The sequence below is a fragment of the Elephantulus edwardii genome, unplaced genomic scaffold, assembly GCF_000299155.1.
Source record: "Elephantulus edwardii isolate Elephantulus edwardi_28Jun2011 unplaced genomic scaffold, EleEdw1.0 scaffold00084, whole genome shotgun sequence".
Lineage (NCBI taxonomy): Eukaryota > Metazoa > Chordata > Mammalia > Macroscelidea > Macroscelididae > Elephantulus > Elephantulus edwardii.
This window is the reverse complement of record NW_006399834.1, coordinates 11,136,795-11,154,932: the sequence shown is the minus strand read 5'-3', so window position 1 is coordinate 11,154,932 and position 18,138 is coordinate 11,136,795. Positions and strand designations below refer to the sequence as shown.

The following is an 18,138-nucleotide window of genomic DNA, read 5'->3' as shown; positions in this document are numbered from 1 at the left end:
GGACATGTTGTAAGGAGGGACAGGTCCTTGGAGAGGGATATCATGCTTGGGATGGTGGAGAGACAGCGCAGGAGGGGAAGACCCTCTATGAGGTGGACTGATTCAATGACTGGGGTAATTAGGATGGGTGTGTCAGAGGCAGTGCGACTGGCATAGGATAGAGCCGGGTTTAGGGCAGTTGTGCATAGGGTCGCTATGAGTCGCAAACGACTCAACGGCACATAACAACAACATGCATACATATTAAATCTCTATGTTGTTGTTAAGTGCTGTCGAGTTGTAGATGGCTCATAGTGGCCCTATGAATGAAAGACCTGAACACTTGTATAACTTTGGTCATTTCTCCATGTTCACAGAGTTTCCAGAGGCAAGCCATTTTGGAAGTGGATGCCTCTCCTGCTTCCAAGCTTGTTTTAATCGGAAAGCTCCACCAAACACTGTCTACCATGGGGTAACCATTATTGCATTTGGCACATCAGTGTGGCAAATAGCATATTATTTGAGAAACTGTACATTATGAAGAAGAATGTGGCATCAGGACAGGAGAAAGACTGATGATGGGCGGAGAAGGAGGGGAAAATACTCAACCAAGTGAACTGGCACAGTGACTGCAGCAATGGGCACAAGTGTGTCTGAGATTGAGAGGACAGCACAGAGTAAGAGAGAATTTAGATCTGCTGTTCATAAGGTCACTATGAATCGTACTCAACTCAATGGCACCTACAACAATAGGCCATCAAGGGAGTTCTTGTGGCTTACTGGTAAGAGGTTAAACTGTAATTCCAAAAGCACAAGGTTCAAATTCACCACTTGCTCTGCAGGAAAAGAATGGGCAATCTCCTCTCATGCAATTCACTGTCTCTAAAACCCCATGGGAGGATCAGCTATGAGTTGATTCTGACTCAACATCTCTCAACAATAAGCCATAGAGCGCACTATCTAGCATATATCTAACATTAGGATTGTTCATTTACAATATGGTGAAGTAGGATCTGAATAAATAAAAGGTAATTGTTGTAACTTGAGAAAATAGAAATGATACTTAATATTTACCTATGTTGTTTGTTGTTGTTATGTGCTGTCGAGTCGCTTGCGACTCATAGCGACCCTATGTACAACAGCTCTAAACTCTGCTCTGTCCTGTGCCAATCGCACCATCTCTGACACTCCCATCCCAATTATCCCAGTCACTGAATCAATCCACCTCATAGAGGGCCTTCCTCTCCTGCGCTGTCCCTCCACCCTCCCAAGCATGATGTCCCTCTCTAAGGACCGGTCCCTCCTCGCAACATGTCCAAAGTATGTTAGACGGAGCCTCAGAATCCTTGCCTGTAAGGAGTCACCCGGTTTAACCCTTTCCAGGACAAATCTGTTTGTTTTCGTAGCACGCCATGGTGTTCTCAATACTCTTCTCCAGCACCACAGCTCAAAGGCATCAATTCTCCTTCTATCCTCCTTGGTCATTGTCCAACTCTTTGATGCATAACAAGTGATTGCGAAGACTATAGCCTGTATCAGACGCACCTTAGTCTCCAGAGAGACACCATTGCTCTTCAGTACTTTGGAGAGGTCCCTAACAGCAGACTTTCCCATGGCAATGCGCCTTTTAATTTCCTGGCTGCTGGTGCCAAGACTGTTGACTATGGAGCCAAGCAAACTAAAGCTGTGTACAATCTCAATCTCGTCACCATCCATCCTGATGCTGCCGATTGGTCCAGTGGTGAGAATCCTTGTCTTCTTGACATTGAGCCTCAATCCATATTGTAGGCTGCAGTCCTTGACACTCTGCAGCAGGTGCTTCAGGTCCTCTTCAGTTTCAGCAAGCAGGGTTGTGTCATCCGCATAACGCAGATTGTTGATAAATCGTCCACCAATCCTGACCCCACATTTCTCCTCATAGAGCCCAGCCTCCCGGATAATCTGTTCTGCATATAGGTTGAAAAGGTATGGAGATAGGATGCATCCCTGGCGTACGCCCTTCCCAATTTTGAACCATGCAATGTTCCCTTGGTCTGTTCTGACGACTGCCTCCTGGTCCAAGTATAAGTTTCGCATTAGAACGATCAAGTGTTCTGGGATTCCCATTCTTCTCAGAGTCAGCCATAGTTTGTTATGATCTACACAGTCAAATGCCTTTGCATAGTCTATGAAACACAGATAGACATTCCTCTGGTATTCCCTGCTTTCAGCCAAGATCCATCTAACATCAGCTACAATATCTCTAATACCACGACCCCTTCTAAACCCAGCCTGGACTTCTCATAGTTCTCTGTTGATGTGCTGTTCACATCTGCTGAGAAAATCAAATTTATCCATGCAAAGTGTAAATGAACATATAATTTAGTTATAAGATTTTTAGATTATTTAATCAACTGTACTCTTTGTTACCAATAAATTAAAGTTGACATGATAAATAACATATATATATAAATACATGACCAAATATATTTTACTTTGCTCTGAAACAATTTTAAATCATAGGTATTCTGGTTTATATGTTTATCTTCTTCAACTGAGAACTTCTACACTGTCTTTAAAACTAAGTATAGGTCAAACTGTAAGTCTGGAGAAGGCAGGTTCATTAATAAGTAGATTTTCTCTTCTTATTGCAGACTCAACAGAGCAAGGATACAATTTTATTTTTAAAAGAAATTAAGATTTTTAGTATTCATAAGTAATGGAAACTATTAAATCATCTAGCCATACTATTTGGTCTGGATGGCAAATAACTCTTACATTCATACTTGTTTTCAGAAAATAAGTCAGACTATAAATTCTTAATAGTTGTCAAATAAGCAAATGCATGACAATATTTTTGTCAACAATAAAATTATATTTAATACAATTTTCTTACCTGCCTCAAAAGTTTCTGAATGGCTGACATTACTAGCAGGCCTCTCCAAACAATAGGTGCAGTCTCTTCAACCAGGAAACCCATTGACATACTATTAAAATTAAAATAAAATATAATTTAGAAGGATCCATCAATGTTATTCTAAAAAAATCAATTTAGAGTTAAAAAGCAATGCTCACCAAGCGATACCATAATTCAAAAGAGGCTTCATTAGATTGCCTGCAATAAGAAAAAAAAAGTCTCTTTTTTACAAGTGTTAAGTCATTAGACATATACAATCTGACTTATTTTCTTCTCAAAGTGTCAAACTGAAAGTACAAATAAGCCACTGATAAAACTGCTCATTGACATCCAAGTAATTCTCATCAATTCACAAAAAGTTTAAACTGTATGTCACCCATGCTATGAAGTCTTTCAATAAATAAACACAAAACTCTCTTCCAAGTTTTGTAACTAGTCTCTCAATATCAAATATATTAGTCAAATTCATTTTTTATTAAATTCATCATCATTGATAAGTCTTTACTCTAGAGCACTTATAGTATCTTTTGAATAGCATAAGTTCTAATTTTTAAGCCACCAAATTCATCAATCTTTGCCTTTATGTTTTTCCCTTTTGAACTTGTTTTAGAAGGTATCCTCCTACCATATGGAATAAAGATATTCTCTTGTATTTTCTAAAGCTTTTATAATTTTTTTACTTAACATTTAACTTCTTTACCATCTGGAACTAATGTCTATATATGTTATGAGAATTTCTATTCTTTTGCTTTCCATGTGGATAATAATTTATCCCAGTATGGATAATAATTTATCCCGCTATCAATAATCTGCAATGCCAATTCTGTTATAAATCTTGTTTCCATATATGCCTAAGTGTGTTTCTGAGCTGTCTACTCAGTTCCAATAGCCTATTTGTCTGTTCCTGAGCCATTTTTACTGAAGAATAGTGTCATGAGTTTCACTGTGCTCCCTAAAAAAATATGTTCAAGTCTTCACCCCTTACTTGTGAATGTGACCTGATTTCAAAATAGTGTATTTAGAGATGTAATTCAGTGTGGGACTTAACTCAGTATGTTTACTATCCTTATAAAAAGAGACATTGTCATAGAAAGATGCAGATGGAAGACAACAATGAACAGACAGAGGTAGATTGGTTTTATGGTTCTACAAACCTGGGGCTACCAGAAGCTCAAACAGACAAGGAAGAATTTTTTCACTGTACCTTTAGCAATAGCAACACCCTGAACTTGCATTTCTAAACATGTAAGAGAATAATTTTTTCTTTTCTTTAAGTTACGTACCTTAGGTTAATTTGTTACAAAAGTCCTAGAAGACTAAAAGATATATATATTTTAGCAATTACTAAAAGGCAATAGCTTCCAAAATGGATTGTTATTATCAGTGTTCATCGCCATCAAGTCAGAGGTAACTAATAACTAACCCTCAAGTGAGTTTTCAGAGGCTGTAAATACCATGAAAAGAGATTGTCCATCTTTCTCCCATGAAGTACAATGGGTTGAAAGTTTACAAAGAAACTTTGGAACTCACTAATTTTGTGAATAATAGATTTTTTAAAGAAATCATCATTAGCTGAAGTTGTAATGATACAGACTATTATTTCCTACCTTTTCATAATTTCATGATACCTCACACACTGAAGCACAGAAGACTCATACTGTAAGTCAAATCATCACAATTGTCAGAAAGCCATTATTGAAATGAATGACATTCTGCTGCATCTTCCCTTCTGTTACAATAAACTTTCATTTGTAACAGATGTGAATTTAATTACTGAATTTTAAACCATCAGTAGATTTCAAACAGATTTAGAGATTGTTTTCATATCATAAATTGATTGTCAAGGTAGAATAATGGCACTGTGATGGATCATGTTAAACTTAAAAGCTAGGCAAAAATGAAATAGATATTTTAAAAAAGGCCATTGAAGTTTTGTTAAAGTTGACATCATTAAATTTTTAAAGAATAACTCTAACCTAGAATCAGATCTTTCTACAAAAATCTCTCTGTTCATTAATCAGCAAAGCAGTAGACAGCTCCATTTACTTGCTATTAGCAGTAAGCATGAGAAGCCTTTGTACCTTCTATTCTGTTGTCTAGCTCCCAATAAAATGGAAGAGTTTTCTTTTTTAATCACATCAATGTTTTATTTAAAACAAACAGGATGGGTGGGAAATATCTGTGACAACACTTTAAACTGTTTATTGAGAAGAAGAGAGACAGAGACTTCTGCTTTCAAATCAAATCAAATCAACTCCCTGCCATTGAGTCGGACGCCATTCATAGATAACATTCCAGCTGGTTTTCAGAGGCATGAATCACGTACAAGGAGATTTTCCCTCCCTCTCCCTCAGAGTTGATGATAGATTCAAACCATATGCCTTTGCTTTGGCAGCACTACACCCTATCCCGTAAACTACCAGAGCTCCACTCTCAAATAATAATTTCCTTTAAGATTTGACTTTTACTATAATGAACATTTTTATTTTATAACCAGAAACACATAATCAACCTAGCAAATACCTTATATATCAGTTAGCCTTTATCAGGGTTTCTGAAGTTCTGCAATAATATTTTAGATTCTAATTCTTTGTTACAGGGACTGTCCTACGCATAGAAGATACTTAGCAGCATCCTGGTCTCTACCCACTGTTGTTGTTGTTGTTGTTGTTGTTGTTATGTGCCATCGAGTCGTCTGCGACTCATAGCGACCCTATGTGCAACAGCCCTACTCTATCCTGTGCCAATCGCACTGCCTCTGACACACCCATACGGATTACCCCAGTCACTGAATCAATCCACCTCACAGAGGGTCTTCCGCCTCTGCGCCGACCCTCCACCGTCCCAAACATGATGTCCCTCTCCAAGGACCTGCCCCTCCTTACAACATGTCCAAAGTATGTCAGACGAAGCCCCACCCACTACAAAACAATATTATTTGTCCCTTGTTATTGTGTAACATAAGGGAGTCCCAGTGGTGGAGTCCTTAGAGTGTTACACTGCTAACACAAAATTGCTACCTCTTGGTGGTCTGAGTCCAAAAATGAGATAAGCAAGCAATCTCCTCCTTTACAGTTTACAGTCTCCAAATATTTGCTGGCGAGTTAGCTATGAATTAGTTCCATCTTGATGACAATGAGGCATAACAGTAATTTGTATTGACCAAAACTTTACAGATATTAACAACTGTTAACTAGGCATAGTGTTGACAGGTAAAATACCTGGAACCCAGTTAAATTTAAACTTATATAAACAAGTTACCCTTTTTTCCATTAAGTACATTCAATGTAGTATTTTATGCTCCATCTGTATTCTATTTGTTAAAAATGTACAATTAAAGAATTTTTTTTTTCAAAGAGAAAAGCGAACTGGAGGGGAGGGGTGGCCAGGGAGGAAAATGTGCAACAATGAATGAATGGAAATCCATGTTCGCTATAAACTTCCATTAAAATCTCAATTGAAAAAAAAAATGGCAGCCCTACCTGACACTGACATCAACTGTTTGCCTTTTCTGAAGAGCAAACTTTGTCAAAAGCTCTATTTCTCTCCCAATATTTTTACATGAAACAGTCATGATCATTAAGTAGTTTGGTGGCCAAGAAAAAGCAACTCCAAGGCACTGTTTCTTTCACTGCTTGGCCTGTCTGACATTAAGCAATCAGAAGTATTTAAGGAATAGTTTAAAATATATTTTAAAATAAAGGTTGATGCTCAAAAATAAAATTTATAACTTAAAATCATAGAACTAAAAGCTCTAAATGCATGTTTTACGGAAAAAAAAATGGGAACACAGACTAGCCAAGAATGTAATAATCTCAGTATATGAATGCTAACTTTTAAGCACAGGGTAAACAAGAAAGATTCCTGCAAAGAAACTTACATCCACTAAATAGATTGTTCAGAAATTGTGAATGGGTATCCAGTTCTAATTTTATAATTTCACTTTCTCATCATCACCCATTTTCATATTTATTTCTTTCTGAAACATGAATTATTATGGAAAATGAGCTTTCAAAAGTTTTACATCTAATATTTTCTGTCATGAGAAGTTCAAGCAGCTGAAAAAGGAAAGTCAACTTCATCAATTAATGCCACATATGTCTATAATACCTACTTGTTAATCTAGAAGGAGGATTTAGAAAGAAAAGGTGAGTAGGAATGGCCAGAATGGGTTAAAGCGCAAGTAGCTACCATAGAAAGCAAAAAAAAAAAAGCAATACAGTAACAATACATACGAGGCTATATGAAAAATGAAATACGGTAGAAAGAAGGATAAGATGCTGTGCTGCAATTCCAAACGTACATGATTCAAATTCAAAATCATCAGCTGCTCTACAGGAGGATGGGCAACCTCCTTCCATGCAATTAACTGCTTCTGAAAATCTACTGGAGGGTCCACTATGAGAGTTTCAACTCAATGGCACACAACAAACCATTACATTGAATACGAAATGTTTATTTGTTTTCAACTTACTTTTCTATGGTGTACCACCTTATAACTACACCCACAATACCATCCTAAGTAAACTACCATCTAAAAACTCAACACTATTCAGGCAAATACTTCTTACAATCCACCTTCTTTCAAAAAAAAAAAAAGTTCCTCTATTTCCAACCTATACCTTCCTCAATCAAATTCTCATCTTTTCAGAGTAGGACGTTTATATTAGGAAAAATCTGATTTGATTAAATTTCATTCATAACTTAACCTTTGTAGAAGATATATGTTTAGGTTTTTAAATGAAAATTATTAGTTCCCCAGAATATAAATAGGAATAGGCATAAGGGAAATATGGGAGCAGAGTAGCATCTCAGATTATTTTTGCCCCCACCAAAGTAGTTCTCTATAAGAAAACAGACTAATGCTTTTTACTTTACTTTTTCCAAAGTAAGCAAAATTAGCTCCTCTCACACACAGGATTAGTTCTTAGGGAAGTATGGATTCATTTTTGCACCTTTAAATCAGTGACATCTATAGCCCTTTCCTTACCTAGTACTTACTGTTTCTCCTAATCTAACTAGAGAATGACTACTTACTCTCTCTCAAATTAGCTTTCCTGAGGGAGCTCTGGTGGCCTAGTGGCAAGAAGCTGCACTGTAATCCCAGAGGTGCGTGGTTCAAATCCAGCAGATGCTCTGCTGGAGAAGGAGGGACAATCTCTTCCTGTACCAGTCAGATTTGATTTGATGGTACACACACAAAATATAATAAAAAAATTTTTAAAAAATTAGCTTTCCTGGTTAAAGTAGCTAAATCATGCTCTCTCAAGCATTATATAAAACTGGCCATTTTTTCATTTCTTCCTTTCTTTGTTTGTCTTGAAGCCTGGCCATTTTTATAATTTTTAGCTTTGTTTTAAATTTTGCTCATAATCTATCTAGGATGTTCTACTGTGTGTGATTCTGTTTAGAGCAGTCAATAGTAGGTATATCAGATTCCTGTCTGCTTCTGTTTGATAATTCATTCAGTTAATAATTCAATAAACATCTGCTAAAACACTAGAATTACAAAGGCAAAAACCATGATATCCTATTTCTGAAACTTTGTCACCTCCCATCGTATAAATTAATAGGAAAAGATGAAAGGATGGCCAAATACAAATAGGAGCTAAAAACTTTAAGGAGGAGATGATAAATACTCAATTTTACATACTGTCCAACAAACCATACACCATTATTCCTTGCCTCCAGCCCAAACTTTATCTGTCTTGGTAATACAATTTGAACAATTTCAACACAAGAATTTGAACAATTCTTACGTGCTACAACTATCTATTTTATTGTTATCATTGGTAGGTGCTGGTGAGTCGAGTATAGACCAATAAATGCTAGGGAGTCAAGTATGACTCACAGCAACCCTGTGAACAATAGATCTAAACCTTGTGGCTATCTCATGTCATCCTCATCATCTGACATACTTGAGTACATTGCCACAGTAACTGTGTCAATCTATTTCATCAAGGGTCTTCCTTTCTTTGACTGTGACCCTCCACCTTTCCAAGCATAATGTCTTTTCCCAAAAAGTAGCGTAACAAAATGCCAAAAGTGTGTGAGATAAAGTTTGCCAACCTTTTTTTCACTTTTTTTTTTAATTTATTTTTTTTTTATGTGTGTCCCATCAAATTGGATCTGACTGGTACAGGAGGCGATTGTTCCTCCTTCTTCAGCAGAGCATCTGGTGGATTTGAACCGCGCACCTCTGAGATTGCAGTGCAGTTTCCTGCCACTAGGCCACCAGAGCTCGCCAAGTTTGCCAACCTTGATTCTAAGGAGCACTCTAGTTGCACTTTCTCCAGGACATATTTTTTGGTTTTTTTGCAGTCCATGGGATATTCAGTACTCTTCTGCAGTAATACAACCAAACTACAGTACAATATAGAATTTCTTCCAACATGGTATTTCAGAAACCTAGTTAATCTCTGACATGAAAACTATGTATTGTTTCCAAGTTAAGGGAAGTCGGTCATCTGGGAAAGGAAACAATAAGATAACATAAGAAATTACTTATACTCAGGAAAAACAAGAAGTTCCTCTGTGTTCATGCAATATTGAATAAATATTTTAGAGTTGATTTTGAGGCTTCATCTGACATACTTTGGACATGTTGCAAGGAGGTACCAATCCGTGGAGAGGGAGGTCATGCTTGGGAAAGTGGAGAGACAGGCAGGAGGGGAAGACCCTCTAAGAGGTGGACTGATTCAGTGACTTGGGTAATCAAGATGGGTGTGTCAGAGACAGTGAGATTGGCACAGAACAGAGCAGGGTTTAGGGCTATTGAACATAGGGTCGCTAGGAGTCACAAGTGACTGGATGGCACATAACAACAACATCAATCTACAAAGGAAGGGCTATCTTCTTTTAGAGCTGGGGAAACTATAAGGTTATCCTCAGTCTCTTCTCTGCGTTTCTACACCTTTTTCTTCTCTGACAGCCTTGCAAAAACTAGTTCTCCAGAATCACTTTTTCTTCTAAACTCTTCTAGTACATAACAAAGAACAAATTACTATCCTGTATGATTATTCCTATTTTTATGCAGCTATTCTGAATTCCCAATATTATAATATTACTATTTTGTAATAAGGAACTAAAAAAATGTGTCTATAATACTGTTATTTTTATGTGCTGTTGAGTTAGAACCAACTCATTAGCTAACCCTCCAGTGGGTTTTGAGAGGCTGTAAATTACATGGGACAAAAACACTCTTTCTTCCTTGAACTACCTCTCTTTGACACTTACCCACTAGGCCATCAGAGCTCCCAATATCTATAATTTGTTGTAGTTGTTTTTAATGATGATTGCTGTCAGCTTGAGCATGACTCACAGTGACCCTATGAACAAAAGACCTGAAGCCTTTCTATAACTAATTTATAAATTACAGATGACCAGTCAAAAGTAAATAAGTAATAAAAGAACCTATATAGATATATGTGTTTACTAGATAGATATTATTCATTGCAATACATTAGTCCTTGAGTAGTCGTGATTTTAATAAAGTATTTAGTTCCATATGAAGAAATTTAGGATCAGAGAATGAAAGTAACCTGACCAAGTTAAACAGTTAGCAACAGAAACAGTAAACATTTAAGACTTGTTTCACAGGCCCGTATCATTTCCCATGCAAACATAGGGGAAAAAATCAGAAGGCATACGGTTAGTCCAATATATTTTAGTTCAGATGCCAGCTTATACTTACTAAAGATGGGAATGGATTTTCCTCCACGAAAGGATGATCATACAAGGTCTCAAATGATTGACTAGAGCTCAGTATATCAAATTATCCTTGAATTAATGTAAATCACTTTATAAGTTGGTGAAAAGGCCTTAGGTAAAGGTGCTAAATATAAAACTGTAGTTGACATTTTTTGTTTTTATTTTAACATATAATTTTCTTTAACCAGATTTCTGTACTTCCCAAATTTTCAGTTTATATGATGGCATTTATAGAATTTTTACCAAATGTATATGACTGGCTTCCTTCTACTATTCCACCTGTTTTCTAAAAATCTCAAATTGATTTTCAAGAGTGACTGTGAGTTACAAGTGCTGGGATTCATGAGTTAGGATTTGAAAGTCAGTAAAAATCATGACCACATGCAGTGAACATATAGCAGCCAGCAAGCAAAACAAGAGTAACACATTGATTTGAGAAAAAGATATTTTATCCACACAAGTTCTTAACAAAAAAACCACACTTTTATAAGTCACTTTTTTTTAGTCAGTGTGACTAAGATGTTTATACTACAAAGCAATAAGAAATTTTGTTGTTGTTGTTGTTGTTGTTGTTATGGGGCATCAAGTTGCCTGAAACTCATAGCAACCCTATGCAAAACAGGCCTGAACCTTGCTCTATCCTGTGCCAATCTCATTGCCTTTCACACACCTATCCCAATCATCCCAGTCACTGGATCAATCCACCTCATCAAGGGTCTTCCCCTCCTGACTGTCTCTCCACCCTCCTAAGCACGACGTCCTCTCCTGTCTGTCTCTCAACCCTCCTAAGCATGACATCCCTCTCCAAGGACTTCAGAATCCTTGCCTCCAAGGAACAACCTGGCTTTCCCAAAATGAACAGTAGACTTCCCCATCGCTGTATGTCTTTTAATTTCCTGGCTGCTGGTGCCAAGAGTGTTGACTATGGAGCCAAGCAAACTAAAGTTGTGAACAATCTCAATCTTTTCACCATCTATCCTGATGCTGCCAATTGGCCCAGTGGTGAGAATCTTTGTCTTCTTGATATTGAGCCTCAATCCATATTGAAGGCTGCAGTCTTGAGCTTCTGCAGCAAGCACTTCAGGTCCTCCTCAGTTTCTTCAATCAGGGTTATATCATCTGCATAACGCAGATCATTGATGGATCTTCCTCCAATCCTGATGCCACACTTTTCCTCATAGAGCCCAGCCTCCCAGAAAATCTTTTCTGCATATACATTGAAAAGATATGGAGATGAGACACACCCCTGGCATACACTCTTCCTAATTTTGAACCATGCAACATATTCTTCCTCTGTTCTGATGACTGCCTCCTGGTCAAACTATAGGTTTCACTTTAGCATTGTCAAGTGTTCTGGGACTCCCATTCTTCTCAGTCACAGTTTGTTGTGATCCACACAAACTATATACAAATTATATTTCTATAAAATTAATTTTGTTTTAAAAATTAAGGAATATATACCATTAAAAGAGTTCTTTCTAGGTATTCACTCATTGAATATATGTATTAAGTGTTTTTTCCAGCAAAATAAAAGGTTTTATTTGTACTGGAGATACAACAGCAAGGAAAAACAGATGCAGTATCTTCTCTCATTAAACAATGGAAAAAATACTCTGTCAAGGAAGGCTCAAAAGTAAAAAGCAGCAATGATGTTAGTTTAAAGACTAAGGTGTACCTGGTTCATACTCTCTTTAATTACTTGCTATACCAATGAAAGCTGGACAATGAAGATATCCATATTTATTCCCATTCTCAAGAAAAGGTGACCTGACAGAGTGTAGAAATTATCCAATATCACAAATATCACAAATATCACACCCTAGCAAAATTCCGCTGAAGATTATCCAGATATAACTGGAACAGTACATTTACAGAGAACTACCAGAAATACAAGCTGGATTTAGAAAAGTTCATGGCTCTAAAGACATTATTGCACATGTCAGATGGCTCTTGGCAGAAAGCAAAGAGTACCAGAGAAATGTCTATCTGTGTTTTATTGACTATGCAAAAGCATTTGACTGTGTGGATCACAACAAATTGTGACTAACAATGAAGAAAATGTGAATTCCAGAACATTTATTTTGTTCATATTAAACCTATACTTGGACCAGGAAGCAGCCCTCAGAGCAGAGTAGGGAAACACTGCATGGTTCAAAATCAAGAAAGGAATCCATCAGGGATGGATCCTTTCTCCATACTTTTTCAATCTATGTTCAGAACAAAAATGTAGTATGAGAATTGGAGGAAGATTAATCAGCAACCTATGTTAGGCAGATGACACAACCTTGCTTGCTCAAACTGAAGAGGACCTGAAGCACTTGTTGCAGAAGATCAAGGACTATAGCCTTCAATACGGATTAAAGCTCAGCATCAAGAAGATAAAGATTCTCACCATTGGGTCAATTGGCAGCACCATGATAGATAGAGATTGAGGTTGTTAATAATTACAGATTGCTGGGCTCCACAATCAACACTCTTAGCACCAGAAGTCAGGAAATCAGAAGACAAATTTCATTGGAAAATCTGCTGTCACAGACCTCTAAAGAGTGCTGAAAAGCAAGGATGTCAGCCTAGAGACTAAGGGGCACCTGATATAGGCCATGTCTTTGCAATTACTTGCTATGCATCAGAGAGCTGGACAATGACTATGGATGACAGAAGAAGGATTGTTGCCTTTGATTTGTGATGCTGGAAAAGAATACTGAACACACTATGAACTGTCAAGAAAACAAATAAGTCTGTCTTGGAGAGGATGAAACCAAGTCTCTCCTTGGACACTAGTATTTTGAAGCTCTATCTCACATACTTTGGGCACATGGCCAGGAGAGACTGGTCATTGGAGAAGGACATTATGCTTCAAAGGGAGAGGGACAGTGTAGGAAAGGAAGACCCTAGAAGAGATGGATCGATACAGTAACTGGGGCAATGAGGGTTGGTGTGCTGGAATTAGTGAGACTGACTCAGGACAGGGCAGGTTTCAAAGCTGCTGTACATAGGGTCACTATGTATGGGTCATAGATAACTCAATGGCACATAACAACAACAGAAGGAGAATGAGTGCCTTTGAATTGTGATGTTGGAGAAGAAAGTACAACTATGGCTCTCCTTAGAGGTAAAGATGGTGGTGCTTCATCTCACAGACTTTGGGCCTTATTGTTAAGAGGGACTAGTCCTTAGAAAAGAATATCATCTTTGAAAAGATGTAGGATAAGTGCAAGAGAGGAAGATCCTTAGGGCGGTGGAATGACATAGTGACTGTAACAATATTCTCAAGTATATCAGAGATGGTGAAGATAGCATAAGACAGGACATTATTCAGATGTGTTTCTCATAAGGTTGCTGTGAATCATACTCAACTCAAAGGTGCCTAATAACAACAACAACAACAACAACAACTCATTAAAACCATGGGAGGGGGAGATGCTAACCATATAATCCCAGACAAATCTAAATTTACAATGCAAACAAGTGCAGCAAAGGAGAGATACTTGCTTTCTTAAGAATATAGTATTTTGCCTATTAAGAGTGAACTTTTGAACAAAGCAAAATCCTTTTAAAAATCAAAGAAACATACCACCAACTTGATGATTTTATAAGTTTTGGCTTCAATATACTGGAATTTTTAAAATCAGGGTACAGGGGAGCTCTGGTGGCTTAGTGGCAAGAAGCTGCACTGCAATCCCAGAGACGCACAGTTCGAATCCACCAGATGCTCTGCCGGGGAAGGAGGGACAATCTCCTCCTGTACCAGTCAGATCTGATTTGACGGTACACACAAATAATAAAATAAAAATTTTGAAAAAATTTAAAAAAAAATCAGGGTACAGATACTAGAAATATTGTTGTTGTTGACTGTTGTCGAGCTGAGCACAACTCATAGCAATCCTATGAACAAAAGACCTGAAGCCTTTCAATACCTCTTATTTCTCAAAGTTAATAGTTTCTGGAGACATATTGTTTAGAAATTGGATGTCACTACTGCTTCCAAACTAGAAATATTTTTTAAGGGAAAAAAAGGTGTTATAATTTATCTACAGAAAAAGAAACTTCAACTATTTATTATTCAATGGCTGAAACAGTCATATACTCAAAAATGTTAATTGTAGCTGAAGAATTGCATAATTGCAAACTGAGGAACTGTATCCCGACAGATTACAACCAGAATTATAACTTGATACTTCCCTAATAAATCCCATAGTCATAAGTATGGTCTCTAAGTTCTGTGGGGTTACTGCAATGAATTATTGAACCTAATAATAAAGCAAGGGAGCTCTGGTTACCTAGCCTGTATGGAGTTGCTCTGCTAAAACAAAGGTCCTACTTCACTGATGGTTCAAGTCCAGTACTGGCTCCATGGGGAAAATATGGGCAATCTTTACAGTCTCAGAAACCTAATAAAAGATTAGATATAAGTCAATTTTGACTCAACAACAGAGTTAATAACAAAATAGGAAAAATTGCAGGAAGGACAGGTGGTGTTGGAATTCATAGGTTCTGGGTGCATGAGGGCATGTCTGACATCCTAGGAATAGGTTTTGTGCTGTTAATGCTATTAATTAGGACTCTTCCCCTTTGTAGAGGTACTGGAAATCAGACTCTTGTCAGCACATTAGTTACCCTGGTTTTATAGCTTAAAAACTAAAGAAAACACATTTAATAAGATTTGGTTTAAAGGTCCAGATTATCAGAAACTTCTTTTGGGAAAGGTATATCTGGTGAGCATGCTCAATCCTAAGAGTTTTCAAGTCCATGCCATTTCTTTGCAATCTAATCAGTCATGTATCCGTTTAATAATTTTAATTTACTCCTGTGTTATTATTGAGAATATACATAGCTGAACATACATTACTCAATAATTTCTATATGGACAACTCAATGACACTGATATTCATTGATATTCATTCAATGAATATATTCATGGAATATTGATTGATTATTCATTGATTCATTGATTAATATTCATTGAATAGTCATTCAATGACATTGATATTCATAAAGTTTTGCAACCATCCCCATTCTTCTTTCTTGAATTGTTCCTCCTTTATGAATATAAATTCACTGCCCGATAAATTTCCTATGTAATCTTTAAAGATAAGGTAAAATTGATCCGAGGAAAATAGTTCTTTTTTTTTATCAACTTTTTTTTTAAATGGGAATAAATATGAAGTTAGATAGGCAGTTGTCTTCCATATTTCTTGGCATAATCTGGTGAGCACATCAAGGGCTGCATCTATTTGTTTAAAATGTCAATTTTGGTATTCCATCAATTCCTGGGTCCCTTTTTATGCCAAATCCTTCAGTGAAGCTTGAACTTCCTCCTTCATCACTATTGCCTCTTGATCTTATGTTTTTTTCTTGAAATTCTTCTGTGTGAGACAATTCTTTTTGGTATAGTGACTCTGTGTACTCCTTCTATCATTTTTCATGCTTCTTGGATCATTCAACATTCTGCTTACAGCATCCTTGAGAGTTGCAACTCAAGGCTTGAGTTTGTTCTTTGGTTCCTTCAGCTTAGAAAACGCTGAGCATGTTTATCCCTTTTGATTCTCTGACTCCAGCTCTTTGCACATGTTATTATGATATTTTTGTTTTGTCTTCCTGGGATGCCCATTGAAATCTTTTATTCAGCTCTTTTCTATTCTTGATTTCTTCCTTGATTTTATTTTTTTTTTATTTAGTTTGTTTCTTTTTCATTTCAATGAACATCTACAGAGATTTTGGAATTCCATTCATTCATTTTTGCACCCTTCTCCCTGCACAAACCCCCTCCCCCCGTTTGCTCCTCTCCTTGAAAAGCAAAAGAAAAACTCCCTCATTGGTACACAATCCTCCCGCACCTCCCCAAACCCCACCCCCTACCCCCAAATATAATCCACTCTGCAACCCTCATTGCATACTCCTACGATAAAAATAATGCCCTAAAATATAATACTTTTAGACTATTCTCTCCCCCATAGACTTCAATGCCGTAAACATATTTCATCCAGTTGGAAAATAGTTCTTAAAAGAGCATAACGATCGAGGCAGACATTCCTTATTAGTTAAGTTAAACTGTTGTTAGTGGTTCCAAGGAGTCAGTTCTGTAAAGCACAATGAAACAATGTCTTGTGCTGCTCCATACTCAAAAATATTGCTAAAATACTACTGGACATAGTTGACCAATTCAGCAAAGTGGCAGGATACAAGATCAACATACAAAAATCAGTTGGATTTCTCTACAGTGATAAAGAGAATATAGAAATAGAGCTAAGAAACTAGAGCTAAGAAAAATATCCTTCACAATAGCTAATCACAAGATTAATTACTTGAGAGTAAATCTAACCAGATGCACAAAGAATCTATGCAAAGAAAATTTCAAAACATTACTACAAGAAACAAAAAGAGACCATAAAAAGACTCAATAAAGAGAAAACGAAATACTACCGAAGGCAATTTACATGTTCAATACATTACCAACACAAAGAACAATTCCATTCTTCAACAAGATGGAAAGGCAATCTCCAATCTCATTTGGAATGGAAAAAGGCCCTGAATAAGCAAAGCACTCCTTAAAAAGAGAAACAAGGTAGGAGGCATCTCACTCCCTGATTTCAAATCCTACTACACTGCTGTGGTGGTCAAGACAGTGTGGTACTGGTACAATGAAAGACACATAGATCAATGGAATAGAATTGAGAATCCAGAAATCAGCCCATCTACCTATGGTCAACTGATTTTTGACAAGGAGATTAAGTCAGCTAAGTGGGGAAATGACAGCCTTTTTAACAAATGGTGTTGGCAAAACTGGAAAACTATCTGTAGAAAACTCAAGCAAGATCCACACCTCACTCCATACACAAAAACCAACTCAAAGTGGATCAAGAACCTAGGACTATAAACTTCATTGGAGAAAAGCTTTGAAGAACTCTAGAAGCCCTAATCCACAACATAAATAATCTTCCAAGCATCCTGAAAAAAAAAAAATCTAAGAATAAAATCCCTTTACACATTCAAAAACGTCTCCAAAAGGGTAAAAAGTGAATCCACAGACTGGGAAGAAATATTTGGCAATGACATGTCTGATAAGGGATATTTATATTTAGAATTTATAAAATACTCGAGCACCACAACAAGATAAAGTTAAACAACCCAACTGCAAAATGGGCACATGATATAAACAGACATTTCACCAAAGAAGACATTCAGATGGCAAACAAACACATGAATAAGTGTTCAAAATCCCTAGACATTAAACGACTAGTGTCCACCCATAGCAATGGTAGTTTAAAAAAATGTATTCTAGCGGCGCTGGCTGAAAATCGCCTGTGACTTCATCCATAGCCACTGGTGAGAGTCAGCACCCAGAGCCATCAGGGGCTTTAAGCTCATTGCCCACTGCTGTGGTGTGGACAGCTGAAACCCAGGCCCCGACAGGCACCTGGGGGGGAAAAAAAAAAACAAAAAACAAAAAACCCAAACTCTACTTCGTGCTCTGCTGGAGAAGGAGGGGCAGTCTCCTGTACCAGTCAGATCCAATTTGACGGTACACACACACACACACACACACACACACA

The 18,138-nt window shown here is 37.1% G+C and overlaps 1 protein-coding gene across 1 annotated transcript in view; it reads right to left on the bottom strand.

Annotated features, from left to right (window-relative positions):
• LOC102848407 (iron-sulfur protein NUBPL-like) overlaps positions 1–18,138 on the bottom strand; it is a 279,757-nt gene that overhangs the window by 159,107 nt on the left and 102,512 nt on the right. The window contains 2 exon segments of the mRNA XM_006889978.1: positions 2,855–2,945; positions 3,034–3,073. Of these exon segments, the coding sequence (XP_006890040.1) occupies positions 2,855–2,945; positions 3,034–3,073 (131 nt within the window).